This window comes from Blennius ocellaris (genome assembly GCF_963422515.1).
Source record: "Blennius ocellaris genome assembly, chromosome: 2".
Taxonomy (NCBI): domain Eukaryota; kingdom Metazoa; phylum Chordata; class Actinopteri; order Blenniiformes; family Blenniidae; genus Blennius; species Blennius ocellaris.
This window is the reverse complement of record NC_137651.1, coordinates 22,179,920-22,192,467: the sequence shown is the minus strand read 5'-3', so window position 1 is coordinate 22,192,467 and position 12,548 is coordinate 22,179,920. Positions and strand designations below refer to the sequence as shown.

At 43.7% G+C, this 12,548-nt stretch overlaps 1 protein-coding gene across 4 annotated transcripts in view; it reads left to right on the top strand.

Annotated features, from left to right (window-relative positions):
* The window catches only part of LOC308136452 (unconventional myosin-Ic-like), a 63,978-nt gene that overhangs the window by 33,722 nt on the left and 17,708 nt on the right, over positions 1-12,548 (top strand). For 3 of the 4 annotated variants that reach the window (XM_080504789.1, XM_080504791.1, XM_080504790.1), the window contains exons 2-8: positions 6,465-6,620; positions 6,733-6,848; positions 8,457-8,655; positions 9,642-9,722; positions 10,827-11,006; positions 11,964-12,062; positions 12,238-12,348. In XM_080504789.1, the coding sequence (XP_080360915.1) occupies positions 6,465-6,620; positions 6,733-6,848; positions 8,457-8,655; positions 9,642-9,722; positions 10,827-11,006; positions 11,964-12,062; positions 12,238-12,348 (942 nt within the window). Of the gene's footprint in view, positions 1-5,324; positions 5,456-6,464; positions 6,621-6,732; positions 6,849-8,456; positions 8,656-9,641; positions 9,723-10,826; positions 11,007-11,963; positions 12,063-12,237; positions 12,349-12,548 lie in introns of those variants that run through there. The other variant, XM_080504788.1, reaches the window with a different exon arrangement.

Here is a 12,548-nt window from a genome sequence, read left to right as displayed (position 1 = left end):
CCCCCCCCCCCACACGCACACACACACACACATCTCCACCCTCACCACGGTCCGTGATGTCATCAAATAACCACAACAATCAGGGACGACAAGCTCCTGTCGAGCGACAATGCAAACAGCAGGAAGAGCACGGCCGCAGAGAATTATATTGAGGTTTATGAGCAGGAATCTACTTGTAAAGTTCTATGTGCTCTGTCTTCTCACAGCGCCCCTAAAGGCCTGGCATGTGTACTACATGCCCTGAAGCCTCGTGTTGAGCCGTGTTCACAGTGAGGTGTGGACAGAATTTTTTTTTTAAAAAGGCTGAGGAGGGAAAAAAAAGATAATATTTTTTCCCCCATCATGTGGAATGTTCTCATCGGTATCAATCCATACTTCCATCGTGTGTCACTGTATGGTGCGCTGGAAGCCACGGCTTGGAGGAGGTTTACATAAACAGTGTGACATCTGAGCCGTGCGAGCACGGCCCAGGCGATGTAAAGGTCAAGGAGAGAGCTGCTATTGTTCACATCCCGGCTGGATGATCAAATCCCTCTGCTTTCTCCACCTTATATCTGCTTCTCTTGGATGTGGCCGCTCGCTCAGGCTGTCACTTGAGAGAGGAGACGGGCACTGCAGAGAGGAGGAGGAGGAGGAGGAGGAGGAGGAGGAGGAGGAGGAGGAAGCACAGGAATAAGAAGCGTAACATTTCGTTTACATATCTAGGAATATTACAGTCGAGACTCTGCGGTTACATTGGATAACTGATGACGGATCGTTGAAAAGTGTAATGTTTGTTGTTTGTTGTCAAACTTTCCTCTGTTGTCCTGGCCTGTAGCCGCTTTGTTGTAAATTGCTGAAAAACAAAAAGCACAGAATCCTTGAGGTCTTTGAGTTTTTCCTGTAATGACAAAAAAAAAAAAAAAACATTTAATTTTTGACAATACGGATCCAGGAGTGTATAGAGTCTGACAGCGGAGGTACAAGTTGATTTGGTTGTTTCACAGTCCATATTTGCTGTTTCAAGGGTGGATCATTTGAGTGCACATGGTTAAGGATTTAAAAAGACTGAAAGTTAAAGACTCTTTTTCTTATGGGAAAACATTTTTTTTTGTGAGATCGTGTTGGTAAATTGATTTTTGTTACATCAGTTACCTTGATTGGTTCGTTAATTTCTCTCTGAGGGATTTGGCGATTTAACGTGAATGGAGCTTTTTGGCCCTCTATCTTGTTTTTCGCCTACTCACTGAGCAATGCTTGGCTTTGGGCAGGAAGGTGGTAGATTTAGTCTTTGTTGAAGGTTGGGGTGTGCAAATGGCGGTGCAGCCACTATGCGTTCTGCTTTTGTCTCTCGTCTATCAAAAATACTTAAGGTGCTGTTTTGGCTTCTCGAGTTCACTTCCTCTGATAGTCTGCTTTATTTGTACAGGTGTGTAAACTCATTGACTCTCTGAAGACTAAATAAATGGTGAATTATCTGGAAGACAAAATATAAGAAGTAACTTATGTAACCATAGTGAATTTCCGACTGAGTGTTGTTGTTTTTTTCTTTCTTTTTTCTTCAGGCAAGAGCGCCGCAATGGTGCAGCTGTAGCTGTATGACCTTGTGTGACCTTCGGTCCACTTTTATAAGTGCAGTGAACCAAATCAAATGATGCATGTGAAAGTTTTTGAGATTTCAAGCTGAATCAATTGGAGTCCTGGATTATCCTGCTGTGAAACTGTGATATTAAAATGGGTTTCACGTTAATAGTGCGCTTACAACTGCTTTACAATCTCACACACACACACACACCAATGGTGTCAGCTGTCATCCAAGGTGCTTGAGCCATCCATCGGCAGACACTTTGAGGTTGTCTTGCTCAAGGACACTTGGGCACTGTTTACACAACAATGCTTGAAGTGAAAATCAGTTTTGAGTTTTTTCATGTTCCATGTTTACACAGAAACGGTGAAAACAATGTAGTGAGCACTCCTGGCCACTAATGGGTGTGGATGTTTGCTTTTCTTTTTTTAAATGAAACCACAAACACGTGCGTAATAGAGGACATTCTAATGAACAGACGATGACGTTGGATTGCTATTACAGTGACTCAACTGTTAAACAAGTCCCAGGAGAATATGGACTGGGAGTCCAGACACCCTGCAGGCTGCCATTGTTGTTATTGTCCATAGACTCGCACATGTGCAGAACAATTACCCTTTTATTTATAGCTACATAAAAAAAAAAAAAAAACGTGCATTTCCCCCGTCTGCGTGAAGACAGAGTTGGAGCATTTTCAAAAACTTGCATTTTCTCCCATTCCGATGGTAGAAGGAGAGCAACCATACCACAATGGCGCCCCTTACTTCATTCTCTAAAAAAAATAATCTGTTCTGATAAACGGTCCTCGTTGCAGTCCATCTGGTGGGTAGGAGTTCGAGAAAAGTCCGAGTGTCTCCACAAACTTCGGCGCAGATCCTTCAGTAGCTGTGAAGTGATTTCAGGCAGAGAGTCAAACACCGTTTGTCCTCAGTGACCCCGCATGAGTCAAAACACCAATCAGCCACTGTCGAGCGAAGTGAATAACACTAATTACCTCTTTGTCATGGCACCTGTCGGTGTGGGGTATCGTACTGTGCAAAATGATTATTTTGGCCTCAAGGCTAATGTGCTCGAGGTGGAAAACATGTGTAAGGATTAGAGCGAGTTTGACAATTAATGGGGGAAGGAGCACCTTCCAAAACGACAGTTGTGCAGTGTTCCTGGTCTGCAGTGGTCTGTGTCTCGACAAGGGGTGGTAACAAGAGTCTGATTCCAAAAATGAGAATCATTTATTTTTTTATATTTACATTTAAAGGTCATTATAACCGTATTTCACCAGTCTGGCCCACTCGAGATGAAACCGGACTGTACTATAATGTGTTTCACCATACTGGGTTTTACTGTTGTGGATCTTCGGTGTGTAAGACAAGCAGAGGGTTGTATTTCTTCAAGATCGTGGCTCTGAGCTGCCCTGTTTGCCGCACAGGATTTGGAAAACATGACGAAATGTGGGGACCGGTGTGTTCCTGAGAACGGGTGGAGGTCCGGTGTGCTGCATTACCCGCAGGAAAGCCAAACAGTCGAAGAAGCATTGAGGAAACAATGAAGTCATAGAGAGGGAGAGAGAGAACCAGACACTGAAACGAGAATTGTGAGTGCAGGAGAGTAGGGAATGTATAGAGGAAGAGGAGGGGGAGCGGCGAGGAAGCAAGACTCTGGTTTCTTTCCTCACAGGCGCCATAATATTTGGAGAGTTCTGTATTATACCCTGACGCCTTCATGTAAATGAATGTCAGTTCTGCTGCCCTGAATCGTAATCTCACCCAACCTCCAGATGGAGAATTCCTTCATGTTTTGTCCGTCTGCTCAGTCTTTCCCAGGAAACCTCTGGTGCTCAACAGGAAGTCCTATGTTTCCAGCTGCAGCCGCAGCAGCGTGTCAGTTTGGACGAAGAGAAAGTGCTTCACTTTAGACGGGATTGTGCAGAAGAAAAAGCTTAGATTTGACAATATCCAACGTCAAAATGCCATGTGTGCTTGTGACGACCGGGTGATGAGAGCGGCGTTAAAAAGATTTGACCGATACGCAAGAATGCAACACACACTCAGACGTGCACTCACACATTCCCAGCTGCAGTGTATTTGCTTTGCATAGGGATGTGTGAAACAACAGGTCACCAGAGCTCACGGTGAGAGGAGAGTGGAGAGATACAGTTACCGCACATACAAAGCAGAAATCATAACACCAAGAAGCCTCGTCACTTTGACTCTCGCCCTCGATGTGTGTTTTTCTCTATGACTGTATTTAACAGAACTGATATCAGATGTAAAAAGTTACCGGCAGAATTCATGCAAAAGCCAAGAACCAAGTATTGAGTGCTTGGAAATGAACATTCTGTTCAGAAGCCTGAAAATATCTTCTTTTTTTTTTTTTTTTTTATTAATCTTATATAATATTCTAATTATCTGAGACTGTGAATTTTGAGTTTTCATTTTCACTTTCTGAAATAAGGTTTTTTTATTTTATTTTGAATGATAATCTAATATATTGAGATGTACCTGTGCTATTTAGCTTTTGACATGTCACATTTGTTTATCATTCAAGACTTTATTTGTTGTTGTTTATTGAACCTTGGTTTGTCCCTCATTAGAGCTGACGAGGGGCTCTGATGAGGATTTCCACCTTGTTGATCTCATCCAGAACTTTGTTTCAGTTTATGCTGCTCTTAAAGCAAGACTTATCTTGGAATGTGTTACTTGTCCAGATCTTGATTTGCACTGTGTGGCTGAATCAATAACTTGATTTAGCCATTTCTTATTTCATAACTATTTATGACCAAATGTTAGAGGTTGGACTTTGGTTTGGAGTTAATAGCCAGAACATAATCATTTTCATTATATTTATATCCCTGTTGTTTCAGTGTACAGTGCTTCACATTAAATCTGCATTTACTGTATTCTAACACTGAGAAATCCGTCTAGTTTCGGTAGAATGAAAGTAGCCTGTGTGTAATAAAAAAAAACAACAACTTCATATCTAGCTTATAGTGAGCATTGTAAATCACAGGCTCTTTTAAAAGTCCAATAATAAAAACTCTGTCCTATAATAAGAGTAAATCAACTTGCCCACGCTCTGCCTGCTCGCCGCGGCCTTCGCCTCTTCGAGAAGGTTGTAAGGATGAAGTCCAGGGGCGGAGCACTTAATTAAAGCGCGTAAACATGACAGGCGCTGCCAGCTGAGGTTGTTTGGTTTATGGGAACCTGCCGCGGTCTTGGGTTTTGTTTGCCCCCTGAGGTGTTACGGTGCGACGGCAAGACGAAGGTCCGCTGCAGCGTCCCACGGTTCCTCCCCTCGGGGGGGAGCTCCCTTTGAAACCCCTCGGATCAGACATGTTCATGCATACTTGCGTGAAACATGGACAAGATGCTGTGCGTGAATATGTGTGTGCGCAGTGATTTAATGTGTTGTGCTGTCGGGGGCGCTGCCGTGTGGAATTTCAGGGAGTATCGTTAACTTTCCAGTTTAAGCAGAGTCATAACCCGGCATCCATCATCCCCCTCCGTGGTTTTCCCTCTCGTCCTCACCTCGCGCTAATTAATATGCCGTCTCTTCTCTCTTCTCTCCTCGCGGCCTCCTGAGGGGATGAAGTGTGCGACGCTGCACAACACAACAACAACAACACCTGCTGTACTTCAGAGTGTTTTCTGTCGTGTGTGTGTCCCTGCGCGTCGTCTGTCCCTGTTCCCGCTCAGCCTGTCTCTTCACTGCTGCTCTCGGCCACGGCTCGTCTCCTTTTGTTGTTTTTTTGTTGTTTTTTTGGGCCGAATCCAACTCGATTACCCGATTATCTCAGACATGAATGTTAGTGACATTCGTAATCTTATGCGCAAAACTCAGGCCTGCATTATAGGAAACGGGTTCCTGACCAACCACGTCGATGAGCTTCAGAATGTAAGTGCTTTGACTCTGCGAAATGTTTTTGTGTCGCAGCGCTTCGGTTGATGTGGTTAATGTCGTTTGTTGGGATCTCTGAGGAAAGTTTTAAAGATGCACCAGCAGTGAATCTCCTCTTTGTGTGTTGTTTGTGTTTGAATCCATGTGAAGTCTGAGACTTCCTCCCAGACTTCAAACGGCTTCTTGGCATTAGAAGTGGAAGTCAGTGAAGGGGGGGGGACTTGACAATTTCTCGATGTCCCAGAAGTGCGAGTTTGTGCGAAAAGAGACACTCAGGAGAATTGTTTCTGCACTTTTTTTTTTTTTTTTAAATAGTTGGTTCTTCAACAAGTTCTTGTTTCTAGATGCAGCTGATCCTCGTCTTTACTTCAGTTCATCAGAAACGGACTATTCCTCCCTTGATCAAACAAAAACGACATGTGAAGACGCCTCTTTGAAATCTGAGGAAGGTGGAGGAGGACATCTGCAAGGTGTTCACTATCAACACAACTGTTCTAAAGTGGCAAAGAACACTTTAATATTTTTTTTGAATTTTTTTCCCTGTAACTTCATCAGGATCATACTTTTTTTTTTTTATTTGTCTGCACTTCAGATGTTGTGGTCCCTTCGGTATTAGAAATACAATACCTGCCCCATCACCTGAACCACACTCACTATAGATACCATATCGAACACAACACTTTTAATCAGCGATGCATCCTCTTTACTTGAATACGCCGAGCTGTAGTCGGAACAAGAACTGATTTCCAAATGCGGGGTTAAAAAGAAAAAAAAATGCCACGGGTATTTCGTCAGTAATTATCTTTAATGTGATGCTTTTGCTTTTTATTGCCTGTTGAGGGGCAATAAGTGGAGATGGATCATGTGTGCTTGACGCAGAGTTTCTGGCTCCGTCAACGTGAGCCGGGCAGAGTGTGATTGATGAAGTGCCGCCGTACGTTGATGGTGTTCGTTCCGTTTGCGCACAGAGCCTGACCTCCTCCGTCTTCTCCTCCGTCCCCTCCAGGTGGTGGCGAGTGACGGGGTCCGGGCTATGATGGAGTCGGCCCTGACAGCCAGAGACCGGGTGGGGGTGCAGGACTTTGTCCTGCTGGAGAACTACACCAGCGAAGCCGCCTTCATCGAGAACCTGCGCAAGCGCTTCAAAGAGAACCTCATATACGTGAGTGGAGGCGCCGATGCCGAGGTCGTCTTTGAGTGGAAACGCTGACGTAGACGCCGTCGCGTCAGTCCTCGTCGCCATGTCACGTGACTGTATGTTCCCTGCTCTTCAGACGTACATTGGTTCCGTGCTGGTGTCGGTCAACCCGTACAAAGACCTTGAGATCTACACCAAGAACCACATGGAGCGGTACCGAGGGGTCAACTTCTACGAGGTGTCACCACACATGTAAGTCTATGAAAACAGCTCTGATATTCAGACGAATCGGTCAACTGCCCTGACAATAGTGGAAATAATAGAAGAAATCACAACAGCAATCGACGAAAGGAAATAGAATATTTGCATACATAAAGATTCTATGATATTGAGCCTTTGAAAGTCCGGCAGAGCGACGATAAATGAGTCGAACACTCCTCAACTTCGAAGGAAAGCAACTCGTCTGTGGAAACGTCATGAGAAAATCAAACTCGGGATCGTACAGGTGTGTGATTGAGCAAACGTTGGGAGCGATGATTCACGGTTCACACGTTTCTCATCGGCCCAAACACTGACTTGTGCTCGGCGGCGGCATGTTTCTGTTACTGTGTCACACTCGGGAGTGTTTTGCATGGCGAGTCAACAGGTTGCGTAATGCTCTCACGGCCTGACCGCCGTCCTCTGTGTCAGTGAGTGTTTGTTTGAAGATGTTGCCACCGGCGATGGTCCGGGAATCCTCCCGGACCCCTGCAGGTCACCGGCGGGAACAATCCGCTCCTTCACGGTGAAGTCATCCAAACAGTTTTGGAATCTTTTGCCACTTTTCACTTCGACGCTGCGACGTTTGGCTAAAAGTTTTTTTCTCCTCCCTTCGCATGGAGAGAAAGATGTGATCTGACGGAGAGCGGGAGGGAGGGTTGGAAAGAAAAGTGAGCGAACGACGGTACCAGGCGAGAGGGAATTCCTCTGACCTGGCCGCGACCCCTCGGCCCTCCATCACCGTCAAACACGCTACGCCGCCCTGCAGCTATGAGCAGGCGGCTCTACTTCTGTGTTCCAGGAATGATTGTGGCGTCAGAACGATGTCCAAACAAGCTGAAACAACACGCGAGTGCTGATAGCAGCACAAGACTGATAGATTGGACTGTAACCGAAACGAGCTGTTCAATTTGTCTTCCCGTGTTCACCACACTGCAAAAAAACAACAGAGATGAAGATGAGAGCAAGAGTTAACAATATAAAGAAAACTAAGAAACTATTTAGCACATGTACCAAACTTTGTCGATTTATTTCCTACACTTTTTTTACCTACACAGCCCTTTCATTGACTTTGTCTATTTTTCATTGAAAATAAATGCCTGTGTGATTCCTTCAGGCTCCATTTGCTTTCCATTCGTTTTCTTGTGAAAACAGAAAAATGTCATTGTGTTTTGGCTCCATTTACACCACAATGATACTTGGAGTCGCTGAAAACACAGCTTTTTTGAAGAAAAGTCATCTCTGTGTCAACAGGGATAGAATTGTTTGATTTTTTTTTAAATGCTCGGGGTGAACATTGTCGTCAGTGTTTCTGCAGTTTCTGTGTAAACGTTTTAAAAATGCAATGAAAACCTGAAACATTCCTGAAACTTTGCATTTTCGCGTAAAAATGTTTTGATAAAGTGGGACAAGTAGAAAAAGAAGCAAAAAATGTTTTTTTGTCACGTTTTTTCAAAAAATGTTTTTAAACTTTTTAAGGTTGAGAGACAACGTCACAGTGTCTCCTTTCAGTGTGTTCAAGGTCACATTTTAATTATCTTCTTCAGCTTGTTTGGCTTTTAACAAGATTTTAATGTCTGATAATAACCCCCCCCCCTGCAGCTACGCGGTGGCCGATAACGCGTACCGCTCCATGAGGACGGAGAGGAAGGACCAGTGCATCCTGATCTCCGGGGAGAGCGGCGCCGGGAAGACGGAGGCGTCCAAGAAGATCCTGCAGTACTATGCCATCACCTGTCCGGCCAGCGATCAGGTGCAGACCGTCAAAGACCGCCTGCTGCAGTCCAACCCCGTGCTGGAGGTGAGACCCCCGCTGATCATTTTGGCTGTTTTACTATTAAAATGGCCAAAATTATGACGTAATTCCCTTTTACAGACGTTGTTTTGAAATGTAGTCAATCGTCTGCTCATGTATTCATCTGTGACGGTCGTTTGAACTTCAACAGCTCACAAACCAAAATGCCGATGCCTCATTGTTTGTCCATGTTGAAAGTGAAAACATCTTTTTTTGCATTATTGTTTAAAAAAAGTTTCGTATTTACACGGGGAGGCTGAAAACATTTTTTACTATGTAGTTTTCACTGACTTCTCGATCCTTTAAGGGACCACGACACAATTCTGATCGCCTCAAAATACTTGTGGAAAGTCGGAATAAAACATTTGCCAGTTTGTTGAGAAATTTCGGGAACTTTATTTTTGAATGAAAACCAGAATTTCTTCCGACTTGATATTTATGTGTCTTCTCACACTGATTCTTGGACCATTTTTGCTTCTGTAGAGGGATTTGTATTCACCATGGATTCAACATAGGTCAATATGCTTCAATACTTTCATATCATGGTGATACTGTACTGATTATATGGATTTATCTTAGTCGAATGTTTTCTGACTCAGTCATTGGCTACTTGACCCCTCGCTTTTTTTTTTTTTTTTTTGCAGTATATCTACTGTGAAATAGCAATAATTCGGCATAATATCAAACATTTGTCATTTGTTGTGTTTTTCATTGCGGCGGCGTAGTAAAGAACTTGCGTTGCAAACTATCTTATAAGCTGCAAATACTACACGTTCTATACAAATAAGCATTCAGATAATATGAACGAATAAAAGCCGCAGTACAATGTGATGGTGTTGGTTCTGTTTGGAAGGAGATCACAAAGTGTTCATGTGGTGAATCTCGGTCAGGTGAGTGAGTGTGGATGATTATTGAAGATATTGTGTGTTTCTGCCCCCACACATGTCCTCTCCTCTCTTTCTCCCACTCTGTCCTCTCTTCTCTCTCTTCAGGCGTTCGGCAATGCCAAGACGTTGCGTAACGACAACTCGAGCCGCTTCGGAAAGTACATGGACATTCAGTTCGACTTCAAGGTGAGCACGACCCCCGGCCGATTTTTCACATAGGCGCGGCGTCTCAAGAACTGAAAAATAAACGACGATGCCGCGCAGCACCTTTGAATAGCGTGTCTTCACATTGTAGTTCAGCGATTTGCCGTTAACGGTTTACATTCGTGTTAAAAAAAAATTCAGACCCTCCATTTCTTGGCACGCATGTGGTTGTGTAGTACTCGTGTGTGTAATGTACGGAGGAAAAGTAAAGGCAGCGCTATGTCTTCGGTGCCGGTGTGTATCATGTCTGCCGGTTCTATCCTCAAACGCTGTAACAGTTAAAAACAAAATAAAGGAATGTGGAACTGAAAAAATACAAAATAAAATAAAAAAATAATAATAATAATTCAGACTGAAGGATTCATTACATCATCAGTTTGTTTTTGATTGTACATTACTATAATTAAGGTCAGCTGGTTGCTATGACAACTTCTGTTACTTCTGCCTCTGATTGGTTAGTTACCCCGCGTCTCTTTAGTCGCATGTGACGTATAAATTACATTTTTATCCGACGTTTGATATTGCTCTTGTATCACAAGTGTGAGGTGACAAATGTAACTGAACACAAGAGTCTGTCCGGACGTTTATGAATTTAAATGAATTATGACTCGCATCTTAACACGTCACCAAATTACAAAAGGTCACGTTGAAGGCAACATAGGTCAATTAGATAAAACTTCTAAATCGGCAACAATGGCTGAAATGGATAAAACAGCTGAGTTGCTTATATTTTTTTAGATTTCAACACGTTCAGATGAATATATTTGGTGGAAAATTGCCACAAAATTATATATTTTTTTTTAAAGATTTCCAGCGTCTGGTCAGCTGGTACTAATGGAATGAAATGTCTCATAGATGAACATCAGTGTTCATCATAACATCATTTGATCACAATAAGGCGACGGAAACAATGATGGAAATGTCAAGTAAAAACCTCTGTTAACCTGATGAGCCTTGTACCCCCGTACCCCAAAACTCTGCATGGCGCCCGCATGCTCGATCGGCCCCTGGTCAAACCCTCAGTACCCCCGCCTCAACCTCTCCTCCTCCTCCTGCCCCCCTCGTCCCCGCCCCCCCCGCCCGCAGGGCGCCCCGGTGGGAGGCCACATCATCAACTACCTGCTGGAGAAGTCCCGCGTGGTTCACCAGAACCACGGCGAGCGGAACTTCCACATCTTCTACCAGCTGATCGAGGGCGGCGAGGAAGACCTGCTGAGGCGTCTGGGCCTGGAGAGGAACCCACAGCAGTACCAGTTCCTGGTCAAGGTGAGACCGGCTCTCCCTGTGTGGTCTGCCAGGATCTGGGTCTTCAGTGTTTAAGGCTTTAAAATAAAAAGCAAGACAATGACATGCTTGTTTCAGTGGGAGACGGTCACATGACCTGCTAATTATTAAAGAGAAGAAGAAGAAGAATCACTTTCAAGCATTATACGTTTGACATGACTCACTTGACCAGCAATCGTGGAGTGATGGTGTCAATGTTTTTGTCAAATGTAATGGGACATTTTCATCTCATTCTGTAAAACTGATGTTTCAAAGCTTAATTTCCTGTGTTGGCTTGTTTTCTCTATAATACTAAAAAAAAAGATGAAACGGTGATAATAGGCTAAAAAAAAAGGCGAAATGGTTGAAAAACCAAATAATACAACTAAGATGCAAAAAAAAAAAATGAAGCAACCAAAAAAAAAAAATGTGAATGGGCTCGAGGCGACAATGATAACGAGATGAAACATCTAAAATTGGCGAAGTCATTTAAAACTGGTAAATGAGGTCAAATTGATTTGTTGTTACTGTAAAAATGTTTAAAACCAAGAGTTAAAACGAGCAAAAAAAAACCTTTACTATGAATATTGACGACGGAAGATAAATTTGACAAAATGTCTCAAATTCTAAAGTAAAATTCTGACGTTTCTGACACATTTAGGTAAATACAACCAAACTATCTTAGTGCGTGCGTGTGCGTGTTGGACCTCTGGTTAATAGGCTCTTAGTATGAGCCTCTTAGTACTCAGTTCCTCAGGGAAAACTCGGCTTTAAGAGGCTGTAACGCACACACACACACACACACACACACACACACACACACACATACACATCTAAGGAGGTGTTTACACCAACTTGCAAGTAGGTGTGTGAATCACCTGTAAACGGCAATTTCTGAGCAGGACTTTGATAAATGAGCCGTTTGTTTATTTGTGTGTGTTTTTCTGGGTCTTTCTTCAGGGAAACTGCCCCAAAGTGAGCTCCATCAACGACCGCAGCGAATGGAAGGTGGTGCGGAAGGCTCTGTCTGTGATCGGCTTCAACGAGGACGAGGTGGAGGTGAGCGCGTTCTGCAATTCCGCTGGTTTCCAGAGCTCCACTTTTTAAATCCGCCATTTTACGGTCCCATAAACATGACGTCGCTTGTGATCGTATCACGTCGCGGCTCTTTTTAATCTTTTCACCTTTGTTCTTTTCCTCCTCTTTCGAATTTATTTCTCGGCTCTTGTGTCAGGAGTTGCTGAACATAATCGCCAGTGTGCTCCACCTTGGCAACGTGCAGTACGGCGGCGAGGACGGCACGGCCTGCATCACCTCCGACACGCAGATAAAGTACCTGGCCAGGGTAAGACGGTCCATAAAACCCCTGACTCATCGCAAAGTGCCGTAATCACAACGATAACTCTACATACAGCTCCTCTGTACTGGTTCCATAAAGATTTTTTTCTTATATTTTCATTTTATTTGCACATCAGCCTGTCTCCTAGATAGAAAAGGGGAGTTTAAAAGCTAAAATAGCCAAAAATGTATCAATAAATAAGACAA